This window comes from Melozone crissalis, unplaced genomic scaffold (assembly GCF_028551555.1).
Source record: "Melozone crissalis strain CALT ecotype California unplaced genomic scaffold, PUWL_Pcris_2 ptg000081l_1, whole genome shotgun sequence".
In the NCBI taxonomy this organism is placed as follows: Eukaryota; Metazoa; Chordata; class Aves; order Passeriformes; family Passerellidae; genus Melozone; species Melozone crissalis.
The window spans coordinates 8995073-9008783 of NW_026535858.1; the positions used below are offsets into that span (position 1 = coordinate 8995073).

Below are 13711 nucleotides of genomic sequence, written 5' to 3' on the forward strand. Positions count from 1 at the left end.
GAAAATAAAAGCTCAAACCAAAGGAATCCCCCTCCAAAATTTCAGCACTGAAAGCTTCAGCCATCCTTTTGAGCTTATTTGCAATGCAAAAGCAGGGGTCTGGTTTGAAGTGTTTCTACTGTCAAGCAGGGGTACCCACCTGAGGCAAACCCTCTGAACCATGATAATATCAGGTTTCCAGCAGCTGAAAAGACCAAGCAGGTTCTCACCGTCCATGTTTCTCTCTTCCACACCTTTCTTTCCAAAATTTTATCCCAAAGCTTCGACCACCTGACTCCATGACTCCCTTCACAGCCTTAGGGAGATTTAGAATTGTATTTCATTTAATCTATTTACAATACCTAGATACTGAAAAATCACTTATTTTGGTGGCTTGCAAGCACTGCTGATACCCAAAAGGAGCTTCATGACAGTGTACAGGCTTTATGTTCACCTCAGCATAAGAATTGTTGCAGCACAAGAGCCACACAGGAAGGTTTCTTGAGGCCCAAACATACACACAAGACATGCAATAACCTCAAGTTATTTTGCTCGTTTTGATTCCTCCAACTCAGTTCTCCACTGGGGAAATGTGACAGAAAATGGCACAAAAAAGGACGGTATTTTCTTTGAGGAAAAGTAGGTTTGGAAATCTCTGAGATCAACTAAAGCAGGCCTGACTCTTTCCTCCTCTCCTAGTAAAAAGTTATATTTTCTATAAAACCTTTTCTCATCCTCAGTGCTCCTAAGATGAAGGAAAAAAAGAAAAAGATAAAACAAATAGATCTTTAACAATAAAAAGGGCATTCTTCTGCTTTGGAAGTAAAAATAGGACTTCTTATGGTCCTATTTCTATCCTTTTATCATACAATCCTGCATACAGAGCGTACTACATAAACCTCCACCTGATCCTGAGCAAGTTTCATTAAATTTTTTGTCTAATTGTAAAGAAACTTCCACTGATGCACTCTGTACATCCTGGCCACACTGCAAGCAGTTTCCTTCCTGCGTTGCTTGGTTACCCCAGTCTCACAGCACTGGAGCCTCACTGAATGTAGAATGTGTTTGCAGTTTTTGAAGCCACATCACATAGAAATCCTCACTACCAATCTCCTAAAAAGTCAGGCACTGTGGCTTTTTTGTCATCACATCGGTGACCTCTTTTATGAACTGTATCACCTGATCTGCTGTAAAACACATACCAAACAAACCATATGAACCTCAGCTGCATACAAAGAATGTGCAGAAACTGCTGTTCCCACAGAGAGGGAACTGGACAACCTCAGTGCAGTGAAGGAAACGGCACTCACACCAGGATCAGATCTGGACTTCTGTTTTCCAGTTGCTTCTACCTTACATTAAAGGAACAAGGCACTCCCTAGGGAAATAGGTATCAAAAAAATCAAAACCCAACATATTCAGTATTTCCTCTCTGGCCTAAAGTACTGAAAATAACAAAGTTTCATTCACACAAGTGCTAAATTGGGTGTTAATCTACTAGTCACACACAAAATGGCACGTTTTGCATATGGTCATACATTTGCAAATACAAGCTTCTAACAACATCTCATCACTAATCTGATTTTGGTTGCAGAGGCAACCAAATGAGACAACCCCAAATTTAACTGCTCCCTTGGAAATAAGGAGCAGTTGAGTACATGAAGTCATGTGGAGCCTGAGGCCAGAGAGGACAGGATATTTTTCTGATGATGACATAAAATGCATTTGGAATGCTCTAATGAGATGCCACAATACCCAACAGAGTAGGAAGAACAGATCCCTGATCAGAGATGTATTCACAGGATGTGTTATACAGAAAAAGCTGCTTGCTCATCTTCTGGTGCAGGCATCCATGCTGCATCCAGAAGAGAACAGCAACACACTTCTCCATCTCAGTCACTCCCTGAGCCCCAGGTTACACAGAGGCCATGAAGATTAACAGCTGTTGTTGCACCAGTCTTCTGTGGGTTGAGCTAATCCTTCTTTAAACTGTATTTAAGACCTACAGGCTCTGCAGCAACTTGTATCAAGTAATCTTAGATCCTAACTGTATGTTGGGTGAAAAACGACTTCCTTTTGCTTGTTTTCTTCCAGATTAATAATTTCCTGGAACACCTTGCACTCTTTGTGTTATAAGAGATGGTAAATATCTATTCCATATTCACCTTTTTAATTACCATCATCTTCCTGTGCTCCCCCATGCTGTTGTCATGCACAGCATCCTGATCCTTGCCTCTACATGACCCCTGTGCCTTCAAGGGCATCTCCATCCACCTGCCACTTTGCTGTTTCAATGCAGCTCCTACCCAGGTGTCTCCCAGGAACTGGAAAGCTCATGGATTTGGAATGAGTGGAGAAAAACATAGAAACAACCGTTTTCCCAATCTTCTGGATGGATTGTAGGCTCTGCTGTCAGTCTCACAGCAGGAGACAAGAAAAATGCCTTCAAGATGCAAAGAAGCAAAGAAGATGAGGCTCCATTTAGCAAAGCAGAAGCTCCTGACAACAGCACTTAAAGTGGTTATGGTTCCATTGCTGATCCATGCCCTGCTCCAAGCTGTGACACTGCTGCCAGCAGGAATGAGGAGGTAAATGGTTTTCCAGACCATAGTGCAGACAGTAGGACAAGCCTCTCTCAAACAACGTTTTTAGGTGACCACTACTTGCAACACACAAAGTCTAGAGCAATTCTCTTTCAGCAGTTGGCCAGAAAATAATTCTGATGAGATTATATCAGGAAGTTTTATTATGATTCAAAAGGAAGAGGGAAACAACCCATGAACTTTTTTTTTTAGGTTCTGGAAACCCGCTGCCATGTTGGACGGTGCTGGGAACCCTTTCTTGATCTGCATGTCTCCTAAGATGCTGAAAATAGTATCTGAACCATCAACTATAAACTCTGTCCCTCAAGCATCACTCGTGACCTGCTGCTTGATCACTCTCCTGCACTACATTGAGGTGTTGCCAAAATGGGCAAAACAGACAACCCCAATGAGTGGTAGGACTGGCACAGTCTTTACCCTGGCAGATAAAGACAGAAAGTCATAGAAAAATGTTGGTTTACAGTTTTATGGACACATTTAAGTGACCTTGAGATTTTCTGAGGTAAGTTGTTTTCAGACGTGTTTCATAATGGAAACTTTGTGGTTATTTTAAGCTTCTGGATTGAGAACAATTTTTACAGCAACCTATTTACACTGTAGAGCACTTGATCAGGGTCTGATGGTGCTGTGGGAGAGAACTAGAGCAAAGCCAATATCCTATTTTAGTGCATAGGCTCCTCCAGCTTCCCCAGATGGGCAGTGCTTCCTTGGAGTCCTCCACTGCTGAGGGCCAAGGAACCATCAGGGGAAACAGTGGAGCTGTGCTTCTCCCAGGCTGCTTGCAATCAAATCCTTCAACAATGGGCCTTGCAGGAGCCATCTGAGTATGACATCTTCCAATATAAAGACAGTTCAAAGGGATACAGAGAGTATTTTGCACCCACATGATGACACCAGTGTGCCATAACTTCTCCAAACTGACTGCTGTCTTCCACCCACCAAAACATCCTCACTCATCCCTGCCTCAACACAAGACTTGAAATCTGAGGGAAATGTTAAATGCTGACATGGAGCCCAGAGCAGGCTGGAAAAATACTGAGGGGTACCCACACAGCTCTGGAAAGGAAAGGGATGCACGGTCACGGCACAGTCACTATCTGAAAAGCCAAGTAGGATCTCCAAGGGACAAGACAAAAGTTTCATGAGGCAGAGAAATCGAAGTCCCCTAAGCAACCCAATACAACAGCTCCATCAGAATGATGGGGTTAGGGAAGCAAGACAGCAAACAGCACCTTGCAAACTTTGTGAGGGAAAGCAGTGAAGAAAGAAAGAGGATGGTCTGACTGCTTCCAGTTTCACCCTGCGAGGTCATCAGCTGTGAAGACAACTTGGAAAACTTGCATGGAGACAGGAAAAGCAGCTGCAACCAAAACCTTCAGGATGGCCCTTATTGATCAGGAGAAGAAAGCCAAAGAGATATCATCAAACTCCCCCAAATCTTACTCCCTATGGAACATTTCTGTGGGGCCCCTTTGTACTCCAGCCTGAACCAGTCAGAAAACCAAAGCCTTGTGACTTATGAGGCAAATCACTGCCCCGGTGAGACCTCCCATAAAGGATATTGGGCACTTCCAGTTAACTGCTTGGCACCTCTCCACAGAGTAAAATAAAGCCCATGAAAAATATTTGGTGGAATACATTCAGGTGATGAATTATGGAAACGAATTGGCTCGTGAATGCTGCAAATGCAAATAGAGAGGCTAAATTTATCAGATGAATTATCCATTTGATACTGGATTACTTGCTAAGGGCTAACTTAGAGCTCCTTTGCTCATGCAGAGGAGTGCTCCAGCCCCAGTGCAGCCTGCCACAGAAAGCAGAGAGAGCGATGCCTCTCAACACCAGTACAGAAATCACAGCCCCTGCTTAGGAGTTGGCTCACGTATTAGTGCAGAGATTGGCCTTTTTAATACAAAGGCCTTCATTCAGCCATTTAGACAGTTTCCAATTTGATTCCAAGCCTGGGAGATCTCTTAACAATGAATTTCCTCTGCAATTGTAATATATTTGCACATTTTATGCACAAGCGGGATGCTGTGCACCCTCCTGAAGTAATAGGAGAATTATTCTAAGGCAGTAGCTCTCATCCATATGGTTTGGATAGGGGAAACAGTGTTTTCATCAACCAGGATGAAAGTAGAAAATGCATTAAATATCATAGCCTGTAACAGAAGGAAGAAAAAGTTTTCTAGTTTTCTCAAGATGAAGCAATCTCTCTCTCCTTTTCCTAACACCAACTGATAACGGCTCAAAAAAGAAAAACAAACAAAAAACCCCCAAGAATGACAAACTCCTGGGCTCAGCATCCTTTCATGAGCTCTAAAAGGACACAAGTCTAAAAGCATGCCCCTTCCATCTGTAAACTGGCTTAATGAAAGTGCAAACGTCCTTTCTCCAGAAATTTTTGCAATGTTTAGCGAAGTAATTTTGTTACTCTGTTTAAAGTGGCAAGAAGTAAAATAACCATGGATGCTGCAGCTTCACAGGACATCCCTTTTATAGCACTATTTCTATCTAAAAAACATTTTCAGAAAAAAATGTTTCTCCTCTCCAATCCACTGGTAACAGGTAGTAGATTTAGAAATACTTTAAGCATTACAATTGAAGATAAACCATTTATAATATATGACAGCCACCATGAAAAGTAAGCATTTGCCAAAGGTCCTTACAAGATTATCTGTCTGACATATTAAGTAGCTTTGTGTACACAGGATACAGGAAGAAAAGAAAAAAGGTATCTTTGCTCCAGCTGGCAACTGTTTACAAATGCTCTTAATTTTCCTCCTATGTATGGAATCCTAGAAGTATGTATCATTCCAAGGTAAATGTTGGAAATCTAGCTTTTCAAAGGGGATTCAATTTTCTGGTAACATGTTTAGTTAGCAAGAAAAGCAATGCCTGGTGTCTGGACTCCACAGAGTTCTATTAGAAGAAACAATGCATTCCAAAAGAAAAAATGATCTAAGTGGCAGTTCCTTTCCCAGAAAACTCACTCATACTACTAATAGCAATGAATCCAGAAATGTAAGAACTACACACATGAGCCAGAATTGCAGGCAAAGATATTTTACTTGCCTGAAAGACATTCTCTCATTTTAAGTAGAAAGAATGTTCCAACACAGGTGAAGGGAGAATAGCTGGGCTATGTCATTGCACAAAGAGATAGGATTCAATTAATAAAAAGAAGAAAAAACCCCATCACTGCGGCAATGTTTAATATATTAATACAGCGATCCATCTTAAGCAGACAAAGTTGTTCTTTCTACTGCTTTTTTCTTCCTAGAATATACAAAATCTTCTCAGCAAAAACCAAACAATTAGAAAATTCTGCCTTGACAAGGACCCTTTACTTAACATAACCAGGACTTTTCTGGACAACACTGACGTGAGAACCTGTCTGAATCAAAGATAAGTGGTGCTCTGCTCCCTCTTGGACCATGCTGGCTCTGGATTGGGTTGTGTAATCACTGAGATAGAATCAGAAATGCTGAGACACTTACAATTGCTCAGTTACTGCACAACTTTCCTGCACTGCTAAGACAAGACATTACTTTGAAGTCTATCTCTTCCCCCTATATATATAAAGTTTGAAAATGACAAGACTCTTGGCAGTTGTCTTGATATCAATATTATTACTTGACTAATTTCCTCAGCATTCCACTTGCAAAATAGGCCTAATGATATGTTCAACTAATGGAACAATTTCCCTATATCTATATTCCACTTACTCTAATGCACTGAGGTGTAATTCTAGCTTCATTTCATTACCAATTTCATTACCTAGCTCAAGCACTTGCATGTCTTTTTGGATTTATTAATGCAGTGGGTTTAAAGTAATAACTATTTATGTATATAACTCTATGAATATATTCTTCTTTCTAAGCATTTTTGTCCACATCCAATAAAGTAGATATATTTCACAATGTTTCTGAATGCAAGATGCACTTTTTAAAATGCCTTGATGTTTTTTCTCTAAGCTTAAATAAATACTTCAGTGTTATTCTCTCCTGTGAGTGTTTAGATAGTGTCCCATCAATTCAAATTTAGGGCAAGTCTGTCCTTAAATACTTTAATTTCACTAAATTAATAGATTTCCTTTAAACCAAAAGAAAACCACCAGTTTCAATAATTTCTTCCAAAGTCAAAATATCAGGAATTTACTGCCAAAGGTAGAGGCAGTTGCTAACTCCTTGACACAGAACCATGTCAGCTAAGTCTTCTGTGCAGGAAGCCAGTCCTGCAGAGAGATGGGACATCTCTACAGAGAGAGAGTCTGCTGGTAACTTGTCCAGGTCTGCTGTGTTAAATGCAGATGGCAATTCCCCAGACACCTGACAAAGGGAACAAAGAGCAGATACGATGGTCATCTGGTGATCTCCAGCCAGACCCTCAGGTGATGCTCTCACCAGGAGGCAGTTTAGCATGGGGCTGACTTCAGCTGACATCTCTTGGAAAAGTGTCATCATTTCAAGTTGGCAAAGAGAGCCTGAGACTGTACATGAATGCTTAGGGCACTCCACGAATGAGACCCAGACAGTGACCATTTCTGCAGTGACACTATAGGAGAGCGATTTGGGAAGAAAGTCTTGCCTGTCCCTGTCTCCTCACAAGTTGAAGATCTAACGACACTAAAAGTAAAACACTAAACTAAAACCTTCCTGAATCCCTGGCTACTGATCCATTCCCAGGAAATCCTTCACTGCATCAGGAATAAAGCTCTAGAGCTAAACAGGTGCCTTTTAAGGCTCTGGCTAATCAGACAGCAGATACCCAGTAACATCAATGCATATCAAAATCAGAATCATTAGTTATGAGAAAATTGCAACCAGGAGTCTATGGGTTGCATAGCAAATGAGTTCTAAGGCATTTTATTAATCCAATCCTACAATTATCTAAATTTCGGATACTGAGAACTAAACTTTCTCTGGACAGTTGTAAATTTCGGATGAACATTTTTATAGCCACATATTTAGAACACTGGATTTAGAGGGTGCCTACCATGACCACCTCTCTATGGTCACATATCAGAATTCCAATTCTCATTTGAGAAAAAAAAACCATAAAACCTTTACATACATGAGAATAAACATACTTTTGAAACCATGATATGGCAGATCATCTACATAATGTGGTGTAATGAAATTTTATGTTTTGCTATAACAAAAGACCCAGCTGCACAGGTTATTTGTAGAAAGGAGTTCAATAATGTCAGGTTTAAAAAAAAAATCCAAATGAAATAAATCTTCCACTTTGCTGTCTTTCTGCCTTTGAGATTGTCATGATACAGCTCTGAAGCACCTTGTCTCTCAAACTTTCAAACCCAGGTGGGTTTTACATTTATAGAAATAATACCAGGCTTTACACATGATTTCCAAGGCCTTAGAGATGAAAGTGAGCATTAATGATCTTGTCTTGTTGACAAATTGATGCTATATTCTTCTCTCATTTAATCTGAAGGGCAGGAACACAGCCAGCAGCAGTAGGCAGGGTACTGCCACTTTATCCTTTGGGTTGGGTACACTGACAAAAAAATAAAATCACTCAATGAATGGATTGGATATGAATGCAGCTTCTTGAAATGCACGTTCAGTGTGCTCCAGACAAGAATATTATTAAGTGGTTAGACATCATTTGATGCTACCTGAATAATTCAATAGGTCTTTAAGTTTCAGCTGCCAATCACTGCAAACTGGCGATTACAAAGTCATCTACAAAAAGGCTTTGTTCTAGTGAGATTAGACAAAAATATCACAATTTCCATGCTAGCAGACAGAGCAAAAGGAAAAAAAACACTAAGGCTATGGTGACAACACAGTCCTGTGAAATTAATGGAACTCTGAACACACCAAAGCTCTGCTTCCTATTACTCCAGGGCCATTTCCACTTGACAGACAGCATGGGGAGTACTGGGAGATAAAACAGAACACCAAAATCTGGATCTTTTCACACATAGTTGGACTGATGTAAGCACAAAGCAAAATAAAATGGGAGGAGTTTTAGGGTTGATAAAATTACGGAGAGCAGATTTCTGATGATGTGCGATAAAAATAAATCACAGGCTTATTGGAGGAGGAGGATTAGCAAATTTACTATCCACCAGGTTTCCCTAAATCTAGAAAGCAACCTCCTGTGTGAAATCCAAGACGAATGGCTAACATTTCCCAAGTGCTCCAGTGAGAGCCATCTTTCTCCCATTCATTCTCACACAGGGACAGCTCAAGTTTAAACTCCTCATTCAGACACAGTTGGGCTCTAACCCCTGTGGTATCTTTTCAGACCCAGAGAAACCTCAGCAGCATTGTTAATGCAAGACCAAAGTGTGTACAAAGTGTATGGAAAAGCAATATACACTAGGAGCTATATACATCAGTGCAAATAATTTTCTTCTCAGGAGTCAAGAGAGCCAGTGCCATGCACCAGGTTCTGGGAAAAGACACACATTCAGCATGGAATGAAGAGATTAGCTGTACTGAGTGTACAAAAGTAGCATTAGACATAGCTTAAATGGCTCACACATTTAAAAATCTCTGCATTTGTCCAGGATCAGAGCCTCTATGTGCAGCTGATCTTTAAAGAAAGTTCACATTTCAGTATTTGGCTTTGGAAAGAAGAAAAGATGCCAGCTGTTGCATTTTTTCTGCGTACTTTTTTAAAGTCAGATGGTGCTGGATTATTACACCTACCTAGAGGGAAAAACTCGCCCATTTTCTTCTTGAAAATTTTGTAGTCAACCTCCAAAAAGACACAGAAGATGATACGATCCACCTGTAAGAAACAAAATGATTCACAGTGAAAGCATCATGATCCTCCATATCAGCAACAACAGTCAATAAAGGCAAAGAAACTTTTAAAACAGCGTGCTTTTATGCTTCAGGCAAACAAGAAAACAGGGCTGCATGTCTTGACTTTATTGTACATCTGTGTTGTAATTTATAATATAACCTTTGCAATCACAGCTCACGACTGTGTTCTTTGTTAACTGCCTCTTGTTTATGCAAACTGCTCTCGAGCACAGTACAAATTACTTTGGCATTCCAGATGAGAACTGGGATGCAATGTTTGATGAAAAAGTCATGTGGGGACTCCTAATAAGCATACAGAAGAGTAAATGGGTAAGCAAAGAGCTCTTTTTCCAATCCTTGTCCGATAAACCTATTTGCAAACCCATTTAGTATTTTAAAATGGCTTTAAAAGGTTTCATGTGGTTTTAATTTACATGAAACCACTTATTCTCACTGTAATACAAATAGAATGCAGCAGAAACACAAAAGCTGATTAGATGACAGGTAGCACACAGGGTAAATAAAGCATTTAATATGCCATCTACTTAGCGAGGCTGAGCATATCAATGAAACCACAGCCCATAATGTATGCACCACCCACCAATGAGTTCAAATAAATTCTTTTGGGAGATTGCTGTATGTGAAAAGCCTTTCTGAAACAGACCAAAAATAATTAAAAAGCTAAATAAAACAAAACCAAGAAATCTAAAGCATTTAAGGCTAAAAAACACCCACACTGAACTTCAGCCTTGCAATGCCTTTGTCTTATTTATTTGCATTTCTCAGCACAAAATGCCTCTGTAGCCAAACCCCAGCTTGGAGGGGTGCTGTGGAAAACAAAAAGATCCTCCTGCAGCTGAGCTGAGGGACCTGCAACCCCGTAATCATTTCTTTCTCTCAAGTGCATGAGAGGTTAACCACAATGGGATGCAGCCCAAGCAACAGGAATCTTGGCATCTTGTGCTGTCACGGTGCCTCCACGGGCAATAGGACAATCTGTCACAGCAGAACTCCTCAAGAGTGCCTTTGCATGTGCTAGAAAAATCACAAGCCTCCCCTCCTGCAGGGAAACAGTGAGAGGAACACTCTCAAGATGCAAATTCTTTCCCTTATCTTCAGTAGAAAATGCTGTCCTTTTGCTGCAGCTGGTCTTAGAAGTGAAGTCCAAGCCTTGCCTTCAAACACACCATTATGCTGAACAGCTCAGGACTTCATTTTTGAGCTCCCTTTGGCACAGCCTGGTAGAATCCAGAAGGGGATGAGAGCAGGCAAGCATTGGTTATGCTGGAAAATACCAGCAGCTACTAACAGGGACATCCTGGAACAAGAGGTGATGACAAAACCTCAGCTGGGATGATGTCATCTGAATGACCAGACTAGGTATGTAATACCACAACTAGCAATAGTACAAGGGGTAATGGACTCAAGTTGCACCAGGGGAGGTTCAGGTTCAGTATTTGGGAAAATTTCTTCATTGAAAGAGTGGTTAAGCACTAGAACAGGTTCCCCAGGGATGTGATAGAGTTCCCATCCCTAGAACTGATAAAAAAAATGAGTATTTTTGGCACTTCACAACATGGGTTAGAGGGAAAAGTGGAATTCACTCAAGGGTTGAATGTGAAGACCTTGGAGATGTCCAACCTTACTGATTCAGGACACTCTGTGAGACTGAAGGTACAAGCTATGTCGGTGTGAAGGAAGAAGGAGCTTGTGAGCAGGAGAGAAGGCAGCAGAGCAGGGAAGCCTACCAGCAGATTTTCCACCAAGAAAACAGCCTGCTGCTCTCTGCTCATATGATGCTCACAGAGCCAAGCTGTTCTGTGCATCCCTCATAAACAAACCAGGCTGGATCTTAAAAATATTCTGGACGATGGCATCAGCTACTCTTATAAAGGGATATAATAAAAAAACTCAAATACTAGTTATGGGCTCAATCCAAAAAGCCGTACTCATCTCCATACTCACAACTTCATAACGTAAAGCATCCTTGCCAAGAAGTGTTACATTTTACCCACATGAGATTTGACATGATCTTTAAGGTCCCTACCAACCACTATTCTACAGTTTTATGGTTCTGACTAAGTTGGTTGTTTTCAGGAGGGAGGCTTCAATCAGCAAGTGCTTAAATTACATTTCTTGTGAAAATTGCATCAGGATATTTCTGGGGTGTTGCTAGATTGTCATCTTCCCTCTCTGCCTTGCAGACTTTCAAGCATTGAAAGTGATAGGCCCAATGAACCAGAACAGACAAAAGAGCAAGGACAGAAATGTATAAAGCAGAGGAGGAAGGATATTCCCATACAGATAAGTTTCTGAGTCTCTGCATAGTCCCATAATTTCTGTTGAAAATCCTACAGAAATTTGCCTCATTCTGTATAGTGCAACTTCTCAAGATGTTCCCTTTACTTTTATTTATTCAGTGAAGCTTCAAATAGTAAAACTTCTCCATGAGAATTTCTACTACTTCTAATATAATTCCTTAATTTAAAAATAGAGAATCTCTCTAGAATTGGCAGACTACTTCAAAATTTCTAGCCTCCTGACTGTACACATCCTATATATAAACCTGTTCCATTTCTTCTTGATGTGAGAAAAACTGCTCTATTTTTAAGTATGCATAAGATATTGTGATGATAGCTGAAATCCTGTGTTTATCTGATTGCATGGCATGTGTTGGCAGATAGTAAATCTGAAATTAACCCCTGTTCTGTCATTCTTCCAGTCACTGGCTATTTTATCCAATGTCCTCAGCTAAAATAACTTGAGATTACGTAGGGAAAGCAACCCTTGTCCTCACTATGCCCATCCCTGCTACAATAAAGGAAATCCAAGCAACTATAAACCTACTTTTCCTGCTGGCCCACAAAAGCTCAGCAGGATTTTTGGGACAGTTAGGAAAGCCACTCCTTATTCAACAAGGAAATCTCTCCTCTCATGTGGCCTGGAAATGCCACCTCCATTAGAGTGTCACATCATCCCTTTGGAGAGGATGAGGATGGTGCCCAGATGAGAGCCCCAGAGCCTTCTGCAGATGCCCAGCTCCTCCCCTGCTGACCAAGCACCACTCAGCTGCAGCAGAACTGTACAGGAGCTGCAGGTTGAAGGTATTAAAGCTCATGCCTGACTGACAGCTCTTTTTTGAAGGCTGGTATTTAAACCAGCCATGCCCTGTCAGAGCCTGATTAAATTCTGCTCACTTTGCAGCTATGAATAGGTGCATCAAAGAACCCCAAAATCAAGAGCATTGCAGCACAGGAAGAAGGGAGTTAAAATGCATGAGCTGTTCACTTAGGCACCTTCACAGCTCAAGGCTGTGAGTATACTTGATTGTTTTGGTTTTGTTTTTACCTTGGGCCCTGCTTTCCTTGCTTTATTTAATTTTGATGGGAATAGCTTCCAGGTGGTTTTGTTAGCAGCACCTGATAAGAATTAGTAAACTTCTGCAGGGCTTACAGGACTCAGGCTGTTTTTTTAGAATCACAGAATGGTTTGGATTGGAAGTGACCTCAAAGATAATCCAGTTCCACTTCCCCCATCATGGGCAAGAACACCTTCCACTATATCTGATTCCTCCAAGCCCCACTCAGACTGGCCTTGGACACACTTTTTGCAGTAGAATGGACCCTAACACCAGAGTTTTAGAAGGACACAGCCATATCTCATGAACTGAAAACATCTCCACTGGTGTTTTCAATTAATGAGCTATGGGTATAAAAGCACAGTTGGTTTAATAGCAGCACTGATCTTAGTGCAAAGGAAGTGGCAAAGTATTTCTTCCTGGTTTTTGATCTTTGGGGTTTTGTTGGTTGGTGGCTTTGAGAGCACTTTACATGTTGTGAGTTTTCAGTTTATTGGCGAGTTGCTGCACCTTGGGCGAGTTCACTCCCAGGCCACTGATGGTTGTGGGAGCTGCATGGAAGGCTGGGCAGGTGGGTGCTCAGGGACATGCACAGGAATGATGGAAAGCTGCTGAGGGCCCCTTAAGCTTGTCCTAAAGGGCCCTCTCTGCCCTCTACTGCATTGTGTGGGAGGACACTGCATGTTTACATGCACATCTCTGCATGCAGCAGCTCCTACAGTTGGAATTTACAGCTGTATCCATATAAAAAAGACAGAGAGTGATTTCTTACATGGACATACAGAGACAGGATAAGGGGGAATGGTTTTAAACTAAAAGAGAAGAGATTAAGATTAGTTGTTAGGAAGAAATTCCTCAGAATAAGGGTGGTGAGGCACAGGCTGCCCAGAGAAGCTGAGGCTGCCCCATCCCTGGAAATGTTCAAGGCCAGGCTGGATGGGCTCTGAGTATCCTAGTCTGGTGGAAGGTGTTCCTGGCTGTGGCAGGGG

General features: G+C 41.2%; 1 protein-coding gene across 3 annotated transcripts in view; it reads right to left on the reverse strand.

Moving 5' to 3' along the window:
• The window catches only part of MACROD2 (mono-ADP ribosylhydrolase 2), an 849661-nt gene that overhangs the window by 70244 nt on the left and 765706 nt on the right, over positions 1-13711 (reverse strand). For all 3 annotated transcript variants that reach the window (XM_054290178.1, XM_054290176.1, XM_054290175.1), the window contains exon 9: positions 9266-9347. In XM_054290178.1, the coding sequence (XP_054146153.1) occupies positions 9266-9347 (82 nt within the window). The remainder of the gene's footprint in view (positions 1-9265; positions 9348-13711) is intronic.